At 39.5% G+C, this 20,247-nt stretch overlaps 3 protein-coding genes across 24 annotated transcripts in view; 2 read left to right on the forward strand and 1 right to left on the reverse strand.

The window, feature by feature from the left end:
* The window catches only part of CDKL3 (cyclin dependent kinase like 3), a 108,958-nt gene extending 106,066 nt beyond the window's left edge, over positions 1-2,892 (reverse strand). For 10 of the 22 annotated variants that reach the window (XR_005366682.1, XM_038552174.1, XM_038552169.1 and 7 more), the window contains exons 1-2: positions 750-936; positions 137-318 (exon numbers count right to left, since the gene is read on the reverse strand). Coding sequence is in view for 20 of the 22 variants with exons in the window: in XM_038552174.1 (XP_038408102.1) it covers positions 137-301 (165 nt within the window). In the remaining 2 variants the exon portion in view is untranslated. Of the gene's footprint in view, positions 1-136; positions 319-672; positions 941-2,770 lie in introns of those variants that run through there. The other 12 variants (XM_038552168.1, XM_038552162.1, XM_038552181.1 and 9 more) reach the window with 9 other exon arrangements.
* LOC119876780 lies at positions 367-2,063 on the forward strand. Its single transcript, XM_038551657.1, has 3 exons — positions 367-405; positions 450-1,042; positions 1,926-2,063. The coding sequence occupies exons 1-3, from the start codon at positions 367-369 to the stop codon at positions 1,978-1,980; spliced, it is 687 nt and encodes a 228-aa protein (XP_038407585.1). The 3' UTR covers positions 1,981-2,063.
* On the forward strand, positions 2,013-19,724 carry UBE2B (ubiquitin conjugating enzyme E2 B). The gene is made up of 7 exons (XM_038552182.1): positions 2,013-2,156; positions 3,322-3,390; positions 5,409-5,489; positions 7,438-7,463; positions 11,904-11,993; positions 16,657-16,745; positions 18,338-19,724. Exons 2-7 carry the CDS (start codon positions 3,347-3,349, stop codon positions 18,464-18,466), a joined length of 459 nt encoding a protein of 152 aa, XP_038408110.1. The 5' UTR covers positions 2,013-2,156; positions 3,322-3,346; the 3' UTR covers positions 18,467-19,724.
* The last annotated feature ends 523 nt before the right edge of the window (positions 19,725-20,247 follow it).

A 20,247-nucleotide genomic window follows, 5' to 3' on the forward strand; every position in this document is an offset into this window, starting at 1 on the left:
CTTCTCCCTGTGCCTCTGTCTCTGCCTCTCTCTGTGTGTCTTTCATGAATAAATAAAATCTTTAAAGGAAAAAAAAATTCTGTTCCATTAACAATTCCTCTTTTGACTTACACCAATGAAGGTAAAAAAAGCAAACCTTTAAAAACTTTATTTCTCTTGTTGCAATTTTGTTGACAGATTTCTCCGGTTTCTCGTAAAATATCTTAATGGCCACTATCTGCCCAGTATCCTTATGTTTACACTTCATGACTGTTCCATAACTTCCCTCTCCCACTTTTCCGAGGGTTTCATACATCTCCATTTTCAAGCCCGATTCTTCTTCATAAAAAGAAAGGGAAAAAAAAAAAGTTAGACATTTGTACGTTCATGCGTACAAGCTGGCCAATGCATCTCCACAATAAACCCGTATTTTGACATTTGTGAACGCGAAAACTGTTCTTTTTCCACAGACGGTTGCACGTCTTGGGGAACTCCGCCCACGAGGCAGGAGGGTGTCTGTGTGGGGCTGCACACCTCACAGCCACGAGGGGGCTTCCTGTTGCCTCAGGCATCCCCGTCCACACGAAGGCTTCAGAGCCCCTCACTACGTGCCACCTGTCCATCAGGAGCGTGGTCCGCACACCTCCTGCCATACCCCCGTCAAAAGCGCGGTTTCCGAAAGGCGGAAGTCACCTACAGCTCTGGCCCCCGGACCCAAGAAAACCTCAGCCCCACCGGCTCCTCAAACCCGACGTCTTATGGTCCCGGACCAGTGTTGCGCTGCGCCCCTTCCCCCGCAGTCGACCTCGTCCGGTCAAGCCGCCGACTTCTCAGCCCATTCTGTAGCCCCGCCGGCCTGGCTCCGCGCAGACCCGGCTGAACAACCGGACACCGAGGCTTCCGAGCTGGCGAGCGCGGCTAGCTTCCGGCAGCCCGCTACCATGGCAACGGCGCCGCAGACCCCCCGCGCTCGGGACCTACTGCGCAAGACAGGAACATCCGCCCGGCCCGGCCCGGCCCGACCCGGAAGAGAAAATCATAAAGGGTTGAAAATGAGTTGCCGGTGGGCTTAGGCTCAGGGAAAGCTTTCTGGGGGTCGGGGTGGGGATTATATGGGTTGAGACCAACTCACAAGGTTGGTTTTGAGTTTTGAGCAGAGGTGAGGGGAGGATCCACATTTTACTGCCCCGAGAGTCTGTCTCCTAGAGAAGGGTGGAGGCTTGCTCCCAGGCCAAAGAACAACATGCCGCAGGTGCTGGGTCCTAAAAGGATGGCTTGAGTCGTGAAATAGAGACACATTGTAAAACAAGTCTTCCAAGGAAGTCTTGTGTAATTACGGTCGTCTAAGTTACCTATTTATATTAATATTCCATAGACCTGAGTTCGACCACAGGGGTCGGCATTCATCCTTAAGACGGGGTTAAGACGGTTCTTAATGTTTCTTGAACACTTGCTATATGCTTAGAAATTTTTCGAACTCGTAGTACTCCTTTTTAGAAACGCCCTCCTTGAGAAAACAAATCGACATAAAAGGACACAGCAAAAGGGGGATAAACATTATCTAATTGCTTAAAAACTAGACATGGGGTTCTGCTGGCCTGACAGCCTCCATACACTGTGAGATTCCAGAACAATTACACATTGCTACCTAATGATCCAATAGGGATATTTTTTGAAGATTTTCTTTGGCATTTTACTGCATACATACTGACCCGTATGTCTTCATCCTTAGCTATGGTGAGAATTAGGATCGCTACTGTGGGAGGCAAAAGATGAGAATATTCAGCTTTTAACTTTCAGAATTTCATTTGTGGATGCATCGCAGAACCTATCAAGAGTTAGGTTTGGCTTACTTGATCACCAATGAAGTTATAAAAGCAAAAGATAGAATTCAGGGTTTTGAGAAAAGGAGACAGCAAGAAAGTGAGGGAAATTAACGCTTTCAGTTTCCAGGAAACTATGGGCAACTTGGTGCAACGCTCCCACTATGCCTTGGGCTGAAGAATTACCCAGAAGGATATAAGGTGTTCAGAGTCCTCCAGACCAGCAAAGCCCTGAGGCCAGGAATCAAAGGCAATGGAAGGAGGGAACTCAACACCTCTGAGCAACCTGGTGGACATCTCAGACCCATCTGCACCTTACTTGCTGGTGTAGGAAACCTGAAATGAGTTATCCAGGTTAGCTATATAACTCCCACCCACGTCTGCAAAATCTCTTCCCCACATCCAAGTTTTTAGGCTTTCTTGACAACCAGCCACCCTTCTAAATGCTTTGCGATCTCATCTCCATGTACCCTATCTTAGCCAGTCATGGACTTTGACACATTTTGACACCAATCCTCAAATGAGAGGAGGCTTATGTTAAAATAAAATTCTGTAATTCCATAGAGATAGTCAACAAACCTTAAGACAATCTCTATACCATTTTTTTTTTGTCTTCGGAATTTCCAACCCTGCAAACCCCATTGTGATGCACATACAGGCTCTTTGGTGGCCTCATGGAAGCATTTCGGGGAATTTTAGTTGGTGTGGGCCTCAACATTTCAATGCTGGGCTAATTATGAAAAACAGAGGTTCCCTCACTCTGCCCCAGGTACCAGATTTGATAAGCCACTGAATCAACCAGAAAAGATTTTAAGTCCGTATTACTTTTAGCTGTTTTTAAAACTTAAGCAAAACAAGCTTTTGCTTCCGCCACGACCGCAGACCCTTTTCATGAAACTGGAGGGAAAACTTACTAAAGACCCATACCCGCCCTCAACCCCATAAACTTAACTACCCGCTCCATAGACCTGAGACTCAGATTCAGACGACACTTTCACGTGATCCGTTCCAACCTCGTCATAGGGACACGTGGTTCTAGATACTTCGTCCCCTCCCCCTCAGGGGTGGATTGTTGACAACGCCGCCGGCGGTCACGTGACCTTACGTCATCCCACCTCCTTTCCCTGAAATCTCTGGCCCCGGATGCGGCTCTCTGTCCCCACCCGGTCGAGCTTAAACTACTAAAAGGGGGAGGCATAGGATGGTGTTTCGGTTTCGGGGTCTCTTAATCCACAACCTCCAATCAGAGAACAGAGAGGACTAATTTATCTATTATATTAGGAAGCCAAAATTGGTAGAGCCCTGCCGCAGAGCTCCCAAAACGGGTCTAGACGCCCCGTGCCCTTCTCCCCCAACCCCCTCACCCCGTGGTACTGGCGGAGGGCGGAGGGATCTGGAGGCGGCGGAGGGAGACGTCATTGCAGGGTTGTTTGTGCAGCCTCGGCGGCGGCGGTGACCCACAGTGATTCGGCCGCCGCGCCGGGGGGTGGGGGGGCTGCGCGGGACTCTTTTCTTTCAGACTGACCGCGGGGCAGCTGGGGAGCATGTCGACTCCGGCCCGGAGGAGGCTCATGCGGGATTTCAAGCGGTAAGGGCGCTCACCTCCGCCTGGATGACGGCTCCTCCCCACAGCTATGGGGCTGCAGGGCGGGGATCCGGGACACCTTCCTCTCCTAACCCTAAGAGGGCCTCCTCTGGGCCCAGGGGTCCCGAAGGAAGCCCAGCCCCAGTCCCGGTTCGCACTCCTTCATCCTTGCTCACTCTGCCGACGTAAGAAATTTCGGTACCCCTCCCCCAAAAGTAAAAAGATGGCTATGGTTTGTCCTAGGGTTCCCCGCTGCCCACTTGGGTCAGCCCCCCGACGTCTAGTCCTAGAGCTCAAGCTTCATTTCCCCTTCCTCTGTCCCCCCAAAGCAGACCCTTGCAGAATCATATTCCCTGCTTGCTGCACCAGTTTTGCTGGATGGCTCTGCGGTCTTAGCTGAGGGGCAGGGTTGGGATGAAAAGCGCCCCCCCCCCCCCATTCTCTCTGCAGCGAGGGTGGGGTCTGCAGCGCGAGGTCCGGGGGTTATTAACCCATCCTCGGAAACCCGACTCTCCCTCGCCGCCCGAAAGGACCTTGAGAACTGGCTTAGAGAGCTGGGACTCGGGCTGGGAGCCCGGGCTGGGCTGCCAGGGCCTTCTGGAACTCAGCTCTGTGGCCTGGTGTCTAAAGCCCTATCTATAGCCTCCAAAGTCTGGAAAAATGCCTTCCTTGAGACTGGCGCTAACCTGATACTCGCTCGGCCTCCTTTTGTAAAATAGGGTTTTGTTAGGAGGTGTTGGGGTTAGTAAGGAGGAAGTGACCTTTTTTTCAGTTTACCTTTGGATACTTGGAAGTACGGAGGCCGATAAAAATAAGAAAACTTACCATTACGATCCACTGCACGTTTTGTGGGGGTTTTGTTGTTTTCTTGGGGAGACCTGCTCATAGAAACTTGGGTTAGCTGTCCAGGAAGCAACCTTTTAACTTCGCCATTATAAAGCCATAGGTGAGGCATTTGGAAGCCATTGTTTTAGGCTTTGGGCAGTTTATCATTGAATATATTCCTAATGTACTTTCAGTGGGCTAGAAGCAGCATAAATCCATTAAGGCTTCTGGTTATCGAGGCTTGATGTGTTTGAGGTTGACTGGAGAGAACTATTTTTATGTAGACTAATTTCAAAGTATCTATGTGACAATCACTACATATTGATATATGTATATAAAATGCTATATTTGTTTTAAAAGTTTGTCTTCTGAAGCTTAAAATCAAATTTCACGTTAGCTCCGAAGAGTGAAATCCAAATAATAAAACTTGCAGTTCGTGTCCATTGTTACTCTGGTTTATTACTGCCTTTCTCTGTTAATTCTGAATTGAACACATGGCACCTTTGGTAGTTTTCCAAGGGGCTTCAGGTTACAAAAATTTGATTATGACAAGTGTTGGAAGGTAGCTTTGTATCGAGTCTCTTGATAAAAGAGGTAGATTTAGCTGTAGCGCAGATCTTTAAAATAGCGACTGATGAAAAAACCTAACTGAAGCTTGATTACTTTAAAAGCTACTGCTAATTGAAGCAAATAGGAGAAGGCTACTCTCCTAAAACTAGTTTCCTAATTAAATTGAATATAAGTGTTTTCAGTCATTTAGTGTTTGCCTTGAGGATCCTTTTTTTGGTTTTGGTGGGGGGGCGGGGGTGGTCATGTTGCACAGGTAGCTGTGGTTTGGAATCAGACCGTCTTTGCATCTTTAGAGCACCAAAAAAGGTGGTCTGTGAAAATCGGACTCGGGGCCTTTAATTTTTGTTGATGGCATTCTGTGTGTATCACTTCTCAAAGGTACATCTTAAGCTTGATATTCAAAAAAGGATGAGTCCAAAGGCCTTTGGAATTTTAGTCAATTTGGAGAGGTGTTTAAGAAGTATATATGTGGTTGATTTCTTTTTTTTAAAGTCATATTATTTTCCCCCTAAGCACAAGAACAAGGAAATGGTGTTAAAGTAGGTAGAATAGTCCATAAGGGTTCTCTTTGGCCTTCATAGCGACCTTAATGTTCAACTTTGAAAATTACTACTCTGGATTTCTAGATTGCAAGAGGACCCACCTGTGGGTGTCAGTGGCGCACCATCTGAAAACAACATTATGCAGTGGAATGCAGTTATATTTGGGTGAGTGGAAAGATATAAAAAATGATAGGTATAGTAATTCTTTTAAGAAAAGTGAATGTAGCAAGTAGGCAAAGAGGCTGAGGTGGAATTGAGGGCTCTTACAGAAACTGCAAAGTAAATTAGAAAAGAAATTCTGTTAAGTATTTCTGCAGTTAACTAAAATTTGTGTTGTATTATTTATGATTTTACAATCACTTTGGGTTTTATCTGATAAAAATTAAACAAGAAAAGGTAAATTATTGTACAGAATAAATTGTACCAAGCAAATGTTTATGCTTGCATTCTTTTGGAACTGTAAAAAGACTAAGAACTAAAAAATACCCAGAGCTTCCAGTGTGGCAAGAATTCATGAGAAATGTATCACATGTTATATATATAACACTTTTTTTTTTTTTTTTAATAGAGGCAGGAGTAGAGGGGGGAGAGAGAGAAAATCTCAAGCAGACTCCACACCACGTGCCAAGCCCAACGCAGGGCTCCATGGCACAACCCTGAGATCATGACCTGAGCCCAAATCAACCACTGAGCTATATGGGTGCCCTGTATATATATGCCTCTTAATTTAAAATTTCCTTATGTCTTTTATTTTTCTGGACTTGATCTCTTTTTCTTTCACACTTTTTAAAACCAGGGGTTTGTACTAAAACCTTAAAGGTACACCTTCATAAACAATTCTGAGTAGCCATTGAATTAGTTATGAAACTATATTAAATACTAGTGGAAAAATGAGTGTAGTTTATTCTTCTAAAGAGATTATATTTGGGGTACCTGGGTGGCTCAGCAGTTGAGCATCTGCCTTTGGCTCAGGTCTTAGAGTCCTAGAATGGGGTCCTGCATCAAGCAGGAACCACCACCACCACCACCACCACCACCACCCCACCCCTGCCAATGGAGCCTGCTTCTCCCCTCTGCCTATGTCTCTGCCTCTCTCTCTCTCTCTCTCTCTCTCTCGTGAATGAATAATAAAATCTTTTTAAAAATAGATTACATTAAATTCAGGCTAACATGCTTTGAGGTCCTGAATGTGCCTTGCAAGAAGAAATAACGCTTGATGGTGCTGCTTAGGAAAGATGAAATTGGGGTATGGAGGCAGGGAAAAGGTTTGAGCAAAAGAAAGTGGCTTTCTTGGTTACATCAGTTCTCTAGCTGTTTTGAACAAGAGGTGTTGCTTTGTTGGGAAGCAGGATGCTTGGTTTGGTGTTATATAATTATCTTGCAGGGGCATTTCCATCTTATTGATGTGAATTGAAAATATGATTTTTTCTCTTAAGAATATACTTTTACAAAGTGACTGGTTGGTATTTATGAACTGAATTGGTGCTAAAACTATGAGGCTTGTCTTTGTAAATCCCCCCTAAAATGAAAACCTAGAATAGCTATCCTTTATGCCTATCTCTATAAAAATCTAGAGCTAAGATGGTACTAAACTATCAGTATCTTTAAAACTCCACAAATCATTAGAATAAGCCCCCTCTTTCTCTGTGTGTTTATCCTTTTGACTCTTAAAAATCAAGAAAAAGAGGGGTGCCTGGGTGGCTTGTATGGGCAACTGATTCATCATCTCACCTCAGGTTTTAAAAGGTTTTTTTTTTTAATTTTTATTTATTTATGATAGTCACACACACACACACACACACACACACACACACGGTGCGGGGGGGGGGGGGGGCGGGCAGAGACATAGGCAGAGGGAGAAGCAGGCTCCATGCACCGGGAGCCCGACGTGGGATTCAATCCCGGGTCTCCAGGATCGCGCCCTGGGCCAAGGGCAGACGCTAAACAGCTGCGCCACCCAGGGATCCCTCACCTCAGGTTTTAGATCTCTGGAGTTAGGCACTGTGTTGGGTTCTGCATTGGGCCTGGACCCTACTTAAAAAAAAAAAAAAAAAAAAAAATTAGGAAAAGGCAGAATGAAACATCTTTTAATCAGAAATCTTCTTGTTTTCAGACCAGAAGGGACACCCTTTGAAGATGGTAAGTCATTCTCAATTATGTTTTCTGTAATACTAGGACGCTGCGTTTAAGTAAATAATTGTTAACACCAACATACTTAAAACTATTTTCTGTATCAGCTTGACCACCTCCATTGCCAGTTCTTTGTGTTACTTTGGTATTTGGCTGTAGAACTGTAGGCCTAGATAGTAGGTTAATGGTGGATAATGGTGCTTTTTTAACATTGTTATCTATGTTGATAAAGTGTCAAGCTGAAATTGTTCTTAAACTTTCATAGCTGAGGCATCTGGCTGGCTCATTCAGTAGAGCACGTGACTCTGTCTCAGGGTTGTAAGGTCGAGCCTCACATTTGGTGCAGAGATTACTTAAAAATAAAATAACTGAAATCTTAAAAGAAAGTAAGAAAGACCTGCCAGTAGCTTCACATACAGTTGGCTTTTGACACCCATAAGTAGCATTCTGTGTATAATCTTTTTACTTCTTAAATTTAGTATTTCCACCAAAAGCCAGGAAAATGGGAAACTGGTCCTGATACGTATTTATAATTGCACTTTTCAAATTGATTGTAATCGGGTTCTTAGATTTTCTCTAATTACAGCATAGATTTTTAAAAATTATTGAACAGATTTGTTTTAATTATCAAAATGTCTCCAGAATTAACCCATTGAAAATATTTGAACAAAGATACTATTTTTTAAGGAGATAACCTGAATGCTTAATAGGGGAAAATGGTTAAGCAAATTATGAGGTATCTATATTATGGAATATTATGTACTTGTTGAAGAATAATAAGGCAAATCTGGACATATGTCTCGAGACAAAGTTTTAGAAAAACGTATATTTTTACTAAACACATATATCCAAGTGTGTGGGTATTAAAGGGTTATAAACCACACCATTATCAGTGGTTTCTTCTAAGTGGGGATAAGGAATTGAAGAGAAGTAGCTCTAAGGACTTCAGCTTTTTGCACTGTACCAGGGGTTCTCAGGTGGTCCATAAACCCCCTTCAAGTCCCTGAGACTTTCTTGGGTTCCTTATAATTAAAACTGTCTTTATAATTTAAGACATTTGTCTTTTTTTGCTCTATCAGCGTTTGCAGTGATGGTACAAAAACATTAGTGGCTAAACTTGGACCTATGCAGTTTAGCATCTTGGTACAAATTAAGACTGTCTCTAAACTGTACTAATAGTCATTGTATTCTTTGCTTTTTTTTTTTTTTTTTTTTTTTTTTTTTTTTTTTTTTAAAGATTTTATGTATTAGAGAAAGGGCATAAATAGTGGGAGGAGCAGAGGTAGAGGGAGAAGCAGGCTTCCCACTGAGCAGGGAGCCCATTGGGCTCAATCCCAGGACCCTGAGATCATGACCTGAGCCACCTAGGCACCCCTATTCTTTGCATTTTATTTGTTGGTTTTAGTTTTGGTTTTTTAAGATTTTATTTATTCATGAGAGACACCGAAAGAGAGGCAGAGACACAGGCAGAGGGAGAAGAAACAAGCTCCATGCAAGGAGCCTGATGTGGGACTCCATCCCAGGAATCCAGGATCACACCCTGAGCCAAAGGCAGATGCTCAACCGCTGAGCCACCCAGGCGTCCCTGGTTTTGTTTTGTTTTGTTTTTAAGTCATCTCTACACCCAACATGTGGGGCTTGAACCCACACCCCTAGATCAAGAGCCTGACTGAGCCAGCCTAGTGCCCCATATTCTTTGCATTTTTAAAAAACTGTCATTTTCGCTTAAAAATGTCTTGATAGCAAAGGAAATTCGTCTTGATGAAAAAAGTAGATATTATTAATTATTGACTTTTGAGTATGCATTTTTAAAATATTCTGTGTGATTAAGTGGGAAATACACATAAAACACTTCTCTTATGATTTTCTGGAGGCAAAGCACTTTTGCAATTGTTTTGAGTTGCAACTTACACTTTTTTTCATGGAACATTTTTACTTGAATGAGAGACAAATTGATAATTTAGACTCAACTGTTTAGACTCATAAGTGACTGAAATGAGCTGTTAGATCAAGGAAAGTAACTGACAGTATTGTTGCTGCTGATAAAATAATGGTTTCCCAGTACTTCAAGACTTCTCTGATAAACATCAGTAGGCAGTATTACCTAGTTGTTATATGTTTATGGATAGTGTGAAATGAAATGTGGCAACATTTACAAGATTTGTATAATTCATTGAACCAATATTTTCTGAATGACCAATGTATCATGTTAGAAGATTATGGATGGATAAAACATTTATGCAATGAGTAACAGATTTTAGTTTAACTGATGCAAAAAGTTTATATTATTTCAGTCTACATTGCAGCTAACCTTTAAAAGCTTACCACTTCCTTAGTATAGTAACCAAAAAAAAGTATCTACAGTTATCTGAGAAAACTATGAAAATATTTTTTCATTTGTGTATTTTTGTGAGGCCTTATTTTCTTCTATATCTCATCCCAAAACAACATATTGCAACAAATCGAATGCAGAGGCAGCTGAGAGAATCCAGCTGTCTTGTATTAAGTCAATCATTTAAGATTTGCAAAAAATGTAAAACAGTGCTAAGCTTTTTACTAACTTTGTGGGGAAATATATTACTTCTCATTAAATGTTACTCAGGTTATTTTGTAGTGAGTTTACAGTAATTAGTGAATTTTTAAAAATTTTCTGAGTTAGGGGTGCGTGATTGGATCAGTTGGTAGAGCATGTGATTCTTGATCTCGGGGTCATGAGTTACAGCCTCACATTGAAAATAGAAATTACTTTTTAAGGAAATTCATAAGTTAAATACTGTCTAATACAGGAAATACTAATAGTTAACATCCAATAGCACTGGAGGCAGTTTGTACGAGTTCATGAGAACAGATTGTTAAAAATTGGGGGAATTTCTGCAGGCTATTTATTAAAGAGCCAATATTTAAAAGTGAAATGATTTTTCATCTTTGGTGGAAATACATAAAATGGTATGCTGTCCCATGTATCTCTTTCCAGCTTCACATTCAGTTGACTTCCCATTGGAAGCTTGGTGTTGGTTGGGAATAGGAGTATAAGGGGGTCCTGAGACTCCATAAAGTGGAAGGAAAAAACTTGAAAATGGCTGTTCCATATTTTGTAGGCTGAAATTCTTAAAATTACATTTTTTTAATTAATTAAAATTCAAACCTTCAAAATTCAAGTTAGATACAAGGCTGTCTTCACTATTTAACTGTATGTTTCATAATAGTCTGATATAGTTGGAATATAAAATAGACAACAGATTTTGCTTGTATCTTTAGCTTCCCTCATCCCAAATTTCCAAAGGGCAAAAAAAATGTAAAAAGGTAGAGGTTGGGACACCTGGGTGGCTCAGCAGTTGAGCATCTGCCTTTGGTTCAGGGCATGATCCTGCGGTCCCAGGATCAGGTCCCAAATCGGGCTTCCTGCATGGAAGCCTGCTTCTCCCTCTCACTGTGTCTCTGCCTCTCGCTCTGTGTCTTTCATGAATAAGTAAATAAAAATCTTTAAAAATAACAGTAATAATAATTTTAAAAGATTTAAAAGGTAGCGGTTGTATACCAAATATGCAAAGATAAAATATCAGATAAAATAGAGAAGATTGTTTAGTTTTTCTAAAACTACATTGATGAAATAAGGGAAGAACCTTGTAGGGACATCTGGAATGTCTTTTATTGAGTTCATTAGGAAAAAGTCTCAATTTACCAAGTATGTTTAAGGGGCTGTAGTTAAAATACCTCTCCAACCTTCAGGTGGATTTCTTCAAAATAAAAGAACTCTGGATAATGAATAAATAGAAGTCTAAAAGACCTACCAAACCAGTAATAATGGTCATTTCTGCAAAACAGATTTGGAATTGGGAGTTGAGAGAGTTCTACTTTGTACCTTGTGAACAGATTGACTTTGTTAGAAATGTGTAATTTTTTTAAAAGCCTGTGTCTGTACTGACCATAAAATACTGCTTTGCAGAATGTACCACATTGGTCTATAGGCAGTTACACTAATACTTACTGGTTTTTGGCATATTTAAGTGCAAGGATTCATGTGTGGACAGAAGAGACCTTTTCGATTAATGTCCATGCCTCCAATCTAAGTCCTTTGTCATGTGGTCGTTAACCCCTCTTGAAATCTTTTACATACCCTCTTCTAAGCTATAATAAACTAGCTGTAGTTCCCCAAATGTGCATTTTAAATTTCAGTAGCTAGGGCCAAATTGCTTTCCAAAAGTATGGCAGTTTCACATTCCCACCAATAGCACATCAAAGTGTGTTCCCAAGTGCTTGCCAATGCTGCATGTTACCAGTCTAACGTAAATCAAAGTATATTTAGTATGTTTTATGTGCTAAGGCAGAAGTGACATTAATTTTTGTATGGTTGTGCAAAAATTAGTATGGGTTGGGAATTCATTGATGAAGAGATTAAAAATTAATGCTTGTCTTTACCATAATTATTTTGGTTTGTTTTCTATCTAGGTACTTTTAAACTAGTAATAGAATTTTCTGAAGAGTATCCAAATAAACCACCAACTGTTAGGTTTTTATCCAAAATGTTTCATCCAAATGGTAAGTAACATTTTATTAAACTTCACAAATGATGGGGGGTGGGGATAGTTTTTTCCTTCCTTTTAAGAGTTGACCCATACTTCTCACTGCTAGGGGCCACTTCTAGATATTGCTTCCATGTCAGTATTAGCTACATTTTTGGACCCTAGAATCTTTAGAAGGTTCCAAATTTCAGGTAAGGTTTTAATACTTTTTATTTTAAGATTTTATATATTTATTTACGAGAGACCCACAGAGAGGAGCAGAGACAACATAGGCAGAGGGAGAAGCAGGCTCCCTTGTAGGAAGCCGGAAGCAAGACTCAATCCCAAGACCCTGGGATCATGACCTGAGCTCAGATGCTCCTATACTTTTGATTTTAAAATACTATCCATGTGTAGAAATGTGAAGGATACCAAAAAGAACTTGTCACTTAAAATTTAGCTTTTAAAAAACACAAAAAAGGGTGCCTGGGTGGCTCAGTCAGTTAAGCATCTGCTTTCAGCTTGGGTCATGATCCCAGGGTGCTGGGATTGAGCTCCACATCAGGCTCCCTGCTCAGCGGAGAGTCAGCTTCTCCCTCCTCTCCTCCCAACTTGTGCTCTTTCACTATTTCTGTCTCTCTCTCTCAGATAAATATTTTTTAAAAAACACAAATTAATGCTTATACAAAATTGAGGTCATGTATATAAAATGACTTATTTTAATATATTGAACATCTTTCCTTGTTAAATATCCTTTGCATCATTTTTTTCTTTTGCATCATTCTTAATGGCTGCAAAATGTTCTCTGCGATTATCATAATTAATGTATGTCCAGTTGGTGATTTTCAGGTTTTTTTTTTTTTTTGTAAGACTTTTAAATTTTATTTTGAGAGACTGCGAGCGTGAGTTGGGAGAGGGAGAAAGAATCTTAAGTAGGCTCCACACTCAGCAGAGCCTGCCTTGGGGCTCTGTCTCATGACCCGGAGATCAAGACCTGAACCAAAATCAAGAGTCAGTTGCTTAACCAACTGAGCCACCCAGGTACCCCAAGTTTTTTGTAATTTTATTTAAAGATTTTATTTATTCATTTATGAGAGACACAGAGAGAGAGAGAGGGGCAGAGACATAGGCAGAAGGAAGAGCAGGCTCCCTGTAGGGAGCCTGATAAGGGACTCGATCCCAGGACCCTGGGATCACGACCTGAGCCAAAGGCTCAACCACTGAATCCCCCAGATGCCCCTGTTTGTAATTTTAAACAGCACTTTGAACATTCTTGAAAAATTTTCCCAAATACCTGTGAGAGTATTACAGAATAAATTTTTAGAAGTGGTATTATTGGGTAAAAAAATTCATACATTGAGACGCCTGGGTGGTTCAGCGGTTGAGCATCTGCCTTTGGCTCAGGGTGTGATCCTGGAGTCCCAGGATTGAGTCCCAAATCGGGCTCTTGCAGAGAACCTGTTTCTCCCTCTGCCTGTGTCTCTTCCTGTCTCTCTCTCTGTCTTTCATGAATAAATAAATAAAATCTTTTTTTTTTTTAAGTTCATATGTTTTTAAGGCTTTTTAAAATATAGTTTTCCATTTTTTTTTCTCGTTTCTATTTTCATTTGGAGAAATTTTTTTTATTCCTATTTACCATAAATGCTGAGTGACTCTGTGTAATTGATATGCTCTTCCGTAACTTCTTGTTCACTTCTAATGCATGTATATTTCTGGATTACAAATTAGAAAAGTTATTTTCCAAAATATTTAAGCTTTCCATTTCGTAGCCTTTGCTCATTTAAATATGGACTTCTCCATCAGTTAACTTAGTTTTAGAAGGAGTCAGTTTACATTTATTCCACTTTAGTTTTGTCTGACTTAGACTTGTTATTGAATTGACCCACAATATAGTAAGGTTTTGTAAATCAAGGTGGGAAAGACTGTAGAATGTGCAGAGGGGATCTGTGTATAGGTGTAGTATTTTCATCCTTTTGTATTAACAATGGTTTATAACAATGTATTATATATACATTGTATTATATACAATTTAACAATGTATTATAACAATGGTTTCTCTTTGTCTTTTATCAGTAGTTTTATTAACTTTCTGGTCTACCTTTTAAACATCTTTACTTGAAATATAATTCACGTATCATGCTGTTCATTCATTTAAATTTTACAACTCAGGGAGTTTTGGTACACGGAGTTGTGCAACCATCACCCTATCAATTTTAGAACATTTTCATCTCCAAAAAAATCCCATGACAGTTGGCACTCACTCCCTTTTCTCCCAGCACCCTAGCCCTAGGCAGTTGTAGTTTCTTTATAGATTTGCCTGTTAGGGGGGTGCTTGGGTGGCTTAGTTGGTTAAGCATCTGCCCTCGCTCAGGTCATGATCTCAGTGTCCTAGGATAGAGCCTGGATTGGCCTCCCACACTCAGTGGCAAGCCTACTTCTCCCTCTCCCTCTGCCCTTCCTCCTGCCCATGTTCTCTCTCTCTATTTGAAATAAAATCTTAAAAAAAAAAAAGAAAAAAAAAGATTGCCAGTTATGGACATTTCATTAAAATGAAATCTTATAATAAATATAGTCTTTTGTGACTACTACTTTTAGCTGGGATAGTTTTTCAGGATTCATCCATGTTGTAACTATATTTATTCCATTTCCTTTTATTGCTGAAATTTCGTTTTATGGGTATATACTATACTTTGTTTACTCATTTGTCAGTTGATGTTTATTTCTTGTTTGCTTTTGTTTTTTTTTTTTTTTTTTTTTTTTTTAAATTTTTATTTATTTATGATAGTCACAGAGAGAGAGAGAGAGGCGCAGAGACACTGGCAGAGGGAGAAGCAGGCTCCATGCACCGGGAGCCCGACGTGGGATTCGATCCCGGGTCTCCAGGATCGCGCCCTGGGCCAAAGGCAGGCGCCAAACCGCTGCGCCACCCAGGGATCCCTCTTGTTTGCTTTTGGATTACTTCTTAGAAGTAGTTACTAGTTCAGAATTTTAAAATCATTTTGTACTTTTATGGATTTTACAGGGGTGATCATTGTTCTTTAGGCTTGCCAAGTTTGATGTTCATGCGGGATAAATACTAGGCAGTTGACTGGGCTGCTTTAAAGTGGAGCTTTAAATCTGCTCTAAAACTAGTAAGTCGGGCAGCCCCGGGTGTCTCAGCGGTTTAGCGCCGCCTTCAGCCCAGGGCGTGGTCCTAGGGTCCTGGGATCGGGTCCCGCGTCGGGCTCCCTGCATGGAGCCTGCTTCTCCCTCTACCTGTGTCTCTGCCCCCCTCCCCCGTGTGTCTGTCATGAATAAATAAAATCTTTAAAAAACAAAACAAAAAACTAGTAAGTGGAAGTAGCTAGCACATGAATGGTGATTGAGGCCATGAGAGTGAATAACTATGCCCAGAAAGTATATATACAGGAGGGCAAGAAGGAAGAGGATTGAGAGGGCCCTGAGAAATGACAGTATTTAGGGATCCCTGAGTGGCGCACCGGTTTGGCGCCTGCCTTTGGCCCAGGGCGCGATCCTGGAGACTCGGGATCGAATCCCACGTCGGGCTCCCGGTGCATGGAGCCTGCTTCTCCCTCTGCCTGTGTCTCTGCCTCTCTCTCTCTCTCTGTGACTATCATGAATAAATAAATAAAATCTTTAAAAAAAAAAAAAAAAAGAAATGACAGTATTTAGATATAATTTGCCTCCTCTTCCCCCCAAAAGCCTTACTTAGTTGTGTCTTTAGGTAGAGGATCTGGCTTGCTCCGTGAAACTTTCCAAAGTTTGAAAGTATAACATTTAAATGCATTTATTCTTTGTCAACACAGCAGTTATGGAAATTTGTCATATAGACAGAGTCCCACAAGCAGGTAAAAAAATTTATTCAGTTTCAGAGGGAGGAGAACCTTCCAAATATTAAAGACTTAAAATCTATTAATCACTTGATTTTTAGTTTATTTTTTGAGTATGAAAGGAATGCATATCGTAAAAACAAATCCTGAAATACAAGAATCCTTTTATTTACAGAGAGCCAGTACTTATATTCTGGCATTTAGTCTTACAGATGTTTTGTGACTACACAAAATGTCAAAATAGTTACGTGGTTCAAATGAAAATATTTAAATATTTTGTAAAAAAAAAGGACATCCTCTAAAAATGGAATCTTAGGTGTAATGCATTGTGGAGGTCTTTCTGCATTAGTTAACAGAAGGTAGATATGTATCATTTCTCTTGGCTACATTGCTGTTGGTTATGTGATATGAATGTACTATTATTTAGCCAGTCACTTCTTTATGAACCACAAGGTAGTTTCTAATTTTATACTCTTATAAACAGTATTACAGTGAACTTCCTATAAATAAAACTTCGTATGTTCACACTTACTTGTTTTAGAAGTAATTTCTGGGAATGTAATTATGATGTTAAAAAATAATTTTTTTTTCCGGAGCTTTATTTAAGGAATTTAGAAATAGGGGATTTAAAAAGATTGTATAGAAGATGGGTATTTGAAAAAATTTAATTGTAGCAAAGCCTCCTGACAAAAAGATGCAAAATAAGAGACCTTAGTTATAACAGTGGTTTTTCTGTGAGACAAGAGGGTTTGGTAAATAATGTTCAAAACTTCTGACTGGGCCAAGCATTCTGTTTGTGGCAAAGATTTCTCTTTAACTGTTAAATATGATAAAGTCAATATGTAACCAATTTTAGTATTGTCTTTACAGTGTATGCTGATGGTAGCATATGTTTAGATATCCTTCAGAATCGATGGAGTCCAACATATGATGTATCTTCTATCTTAACATCAATTCAGGTAAGTGTATGTTAGGTTGCATCATGAATTTTCAAAATTCTGTGGGATAGTCAGCTTCTTTAGGAGTCAGCTTCTTTAGGAGCAGTCTAAAGACCACATGAGCAAACTTTGCTTCCTAGCACCCATGTAACCAATATCACAGTTTAGATAATCCCATGATTTTCAGACAGCTGGTCTGCTTTTCTGTCTCTCTTTCTCTCTCTTTTTTTTTTTTTTAGGTTTTTATTTTATTTATTCATGAGAAATAGAGAGAGGCAGAGGGAGAAGCAGGCTCCATACAGGGAGCCCGATGCGGGACTCGATCCTGGAACCCCAGGATCATGCCCCGAGCCAAAGGTGGATTGCTCAACCACTGAGCCACCCAGACATCCCTGGCCTGCCTTTCTCTTAGTGATCACATTGGATCAAACCTACAGTCATTTTCCTGGTCCTTGTGTAAATCAAGTGTTCTCACAGGTCAAGTATTATTTATGACCATCAAGGATAGCTAGAGGATGTGGAGAAGGAAAACTCTTCTTGGAAATAAAGATGATTGCTTAGAAAAACCATAGTGACCTCAGGAAACTGCCAAGTGCAGAGAAGCATTAAGTATGTTACCCCATCCAAGAAATCCTTTTTTAAAAACAGATAGTGTAACCATTTGCCAAACCAGTCTGGCAGATTATTTCAGAGTTGACCCTGAATGACAGTTTTAGAAGTAAAGTGAGGGATGTTTTAGTTTATGTGGGTGTAAAAGGAGCAGAAGTCAAATTTTGGTTTGTGATATTTTTAAAACTTTTTCTGTTGTATTTCTGCTTTAATTCAAGTCATTGTATAAACATTTTGAACTTCCCTATTTCATTCTCTTGCTGCTAGGTGTATATATTTTCTATATTAAAGGAAACAAGATTCCCTACCCAGCTTACTATCAGACATTTGCAAAGTAAACCATAAAAATAAAGTTTAACTTTGGAAAATGTTAGTTGCTGTGCTATTTCCAAGTATTGTATATTATTATACAATAATTAATATTATACAACTAACTAATGTTAGTTGCTGTGCTATTTCCAGATATTGTATATTAACCAAATCAAGCTGTTTATTTCCTGGCTAATGCTTAAGTATGTTAAAGAAGAATATTCTGGGGCATCCTGGGTGGCTCAGCGGTTTAGCACCACCTTCTGCCCAGGGTGTGATTCTGGATACTCGGGATTGAGTCGCACGTCGGGCTCTCTTCATGCAGCCTGCTTCTCCCTCTGCCCCTCTCTCTCTCCCTCTCTCTCTCTCTCTCTCTCTCTTTCTGTGTCTCTCATGAATAAATAAATCTTAAATATATATATATATATTCTTTTCCAATTTCCTTGAAATTAGAGGTCTGCAGTTGAGTACTGTGTTTTGGAAGCGTCAGTTCTTTAGCAGCAGGAAATTATTAAATTGATCAAGCCATTTCTGAAAGTATTTAAGACCTAAAAATACAGAAGATATACTAATATCTGCCATTTCTTTCCTGAGTAATTTGTTCTTTTATACAACCTCTATGCTCCATATCTGACCCATGTTAATGTAAAGAGCAATTCAACTAATCCTTTTTTCCCTTTTCTCTTTCCTTTCAGTCTCTGCTGGATGAACCGAATCCAAACAGTCCAGCCAATAGCCAGGCAGCACAGCTTTATCAGGAAAACAAACGAGAATATGAGAAAAGAGTTTCGGCCATTGTTGAACAAAGCTGGAATGATTCATAATAGACAACTGGTCTGTTAATTTTTTTCATCATTGTTGTGTATAATTTACCTCTCAGTAGAAAGGCTAACAAATTTTAAGTGCCACAGGTTTTAAGGATTCTGCAGAAAAAAAAAGTCCTTCAGTTTAGAACCTACAAAAGCTTGTGTATCTTGATTAATGTACTTTTTATTGCATGGTGTGAACTAAGTTATTGCTTACATAAATTTGTAATATATCCTGTTTGTATTTTTTTCCAAGTGTATAATGTTGGTGTGGAGTTTTCATGACAGAATAATACACATTTTGTAAATCTGTACTTTTTTCAAATATTGAATGCCTTATTTTTGAATTCTTTAGATTTTTAAATTGGAGAAAAGCACTTAAAGTTTTTTATATATGAATATTACATGTAAAGCTGTTAAAATACATAACTTCAGTGCAAGAGACTTTGTCACTTATTTCCTTATCTGTTTAGGAGGGGTTAATAAGTCTCTAGCTCTCCATCAATTGATAGTAGTTTCATTTCCAATTTCAAAAGAACAGATTTATATTTTATCAAGAAATTCTTCAAATTTGATTCTAACCACCAATTATAATTTTCAAACTTTATTTTGAATGTTTGAATGAAACTATATCCATTTCACTTGAGCAATTATAGACATAACTGGTTTGATTCTGTCCAACTCTGTATTTAGGCCACTTGTTACTGTTTCTTCATGCACTACTTACTGTTAAACTGTACCTTTTGCAATTTCACAGTTTGTACCTCTGCCATGAGGAATTGGCACCTCTACGGGAATAGAGAGCTAATGCAACTTACTTTGCTGCTTGATAGCACTTTAAAAGATTTTTGATAATGAAGAAAGTAAAACAGTAAACATTTATTAAAATTCACGCCCCACTATTAACACTGAGTAAGAATTGGTTGCATTGGTTTAGTAAGGCAGATACTTGGAAGGATTCTTGGTGTAACTTAAAATATTTGAAAACTGCCTTTTAATGCAATTGCATATGTTTATTCTGGAAAAATGTTTTAATATCAGGGCCTGCTGAGTTGCTTTCTCTTGTGGAGATTTTTTTTTTTTTTAATCTCCTAAGTTGTATAAAAGTTGTACTGCATCTTAGTTTACTGGATAAATTTAAAACACAGTATTGTAGAAAGCTTATACAAAGCTATCCTATGCCTTCAAATAGTACAGAAAATGGAAAATATACAAGTAAATTCTGTTGAACCACCTGTGTAGTCTTTCTAGTAGTTAAAAACAGCTATTTGAGTAACCCCAATAGTTTCTTGTCCTGTTCTTACTAGTTTAGTAAGCTAACAGCTTCTCTGTTGGAAGACTGCAGGATGGCAGTGTCTACAGCTTCTATTTATTAAGCCAAGTTTGACACTGGAAGACTAAATGTTGATGTTTCCCTTTAAAAGTTATTACTTGGCAAATTTGGGAGTAATTGTATGGTCTTAGAAAGCTTTTCATACAAATGAGAGTCCATTCACTGGAATTAATGGCCAAAAAAAAAAAAAAAAGATGCTTACAGTTACTTTTTTGGTCATAGTAAATGTGATGCTTTCATATTCAGCTCTGAGACAAAGTGTAGCTTCTGGAGACATTTACTCCAATGACTGACTCTTAATATACAGTAGGTATACGAGAGTCTCCCCTCTTATTTTATTAAATGCTGTTTGTACTGCTTCAAAATCTATTTTTATCCTAATCTCTTTTCCTTTCCCTATGTAAAATTGAAATATTTCAAGTATTGATACTTAGAAGGGGGTTACATCTCACTTTGCAGGAAGTCT

The sequence above is a fragment of the Canis lupus genome, chromosome 11 (genome assembly GCF_011100685.1).
Source record: "Canis lupus familiaris isolate Mischka breed German Shepherd chromosome 11, alternate assembly UU_Cfam_GSD_1.0, whole genome shotgun sequence".
NCBI lineage: Eukaryota > Metazoa > Chordata > Mammalia > Carnivora > Canidae > Canis > Canis lupus.

What these genes read in the sequence shown, in the direction of transcription:
- LOC119876780 (XM_038551657.1), top strand. Translation starts at nt 367, where the DNA reads ATGCGTACAAGCTGGCCAATGCATCTCCACAATAAACCC. An exon ending in TGCATCTCCACAATAAACCC is followed by an intron (nt 406 to 449) that starts GTATTTTGACAT and finishes CTTTTTCCACAG; the next exon opens with ACGGTTGCACGTCTTGGGGA. An exon ending in GGGTTGAAAATGAGTTGCCG is followed by an intron (nt 1,043 to 1,925) that starts GTGGGCTTAGGC and finishes TAACGCTTTCAG; the next exon opens with TTTCCAGGAAACTATGGGCA.
- UBE2B (XM_038552182.1), top strand. Translation starts at nt 3,347, where the DNA reads ATGTCGACTCCGGCCCGGAGGAGGCTCATGCGGGATTTCAAGCG. An exon ending in AGGGACACCCTTTGAAGATG is followed by an intron (nt 7,464 to 11,903) that starts GTAAGTCATTCT and finishes TTTTCTATCTAG; the next exon opens with GTACTTTTAAACTAGTAATA. An exon ending in CTATCTTAACATCAATTCAG is followed by an intron (nt 16,746 to 18,337) that starts GTAAGTGTATGT and finishes CTTTCCTTTCAG; the next exon opens with TCTCTGCTGGATGAACCGAA.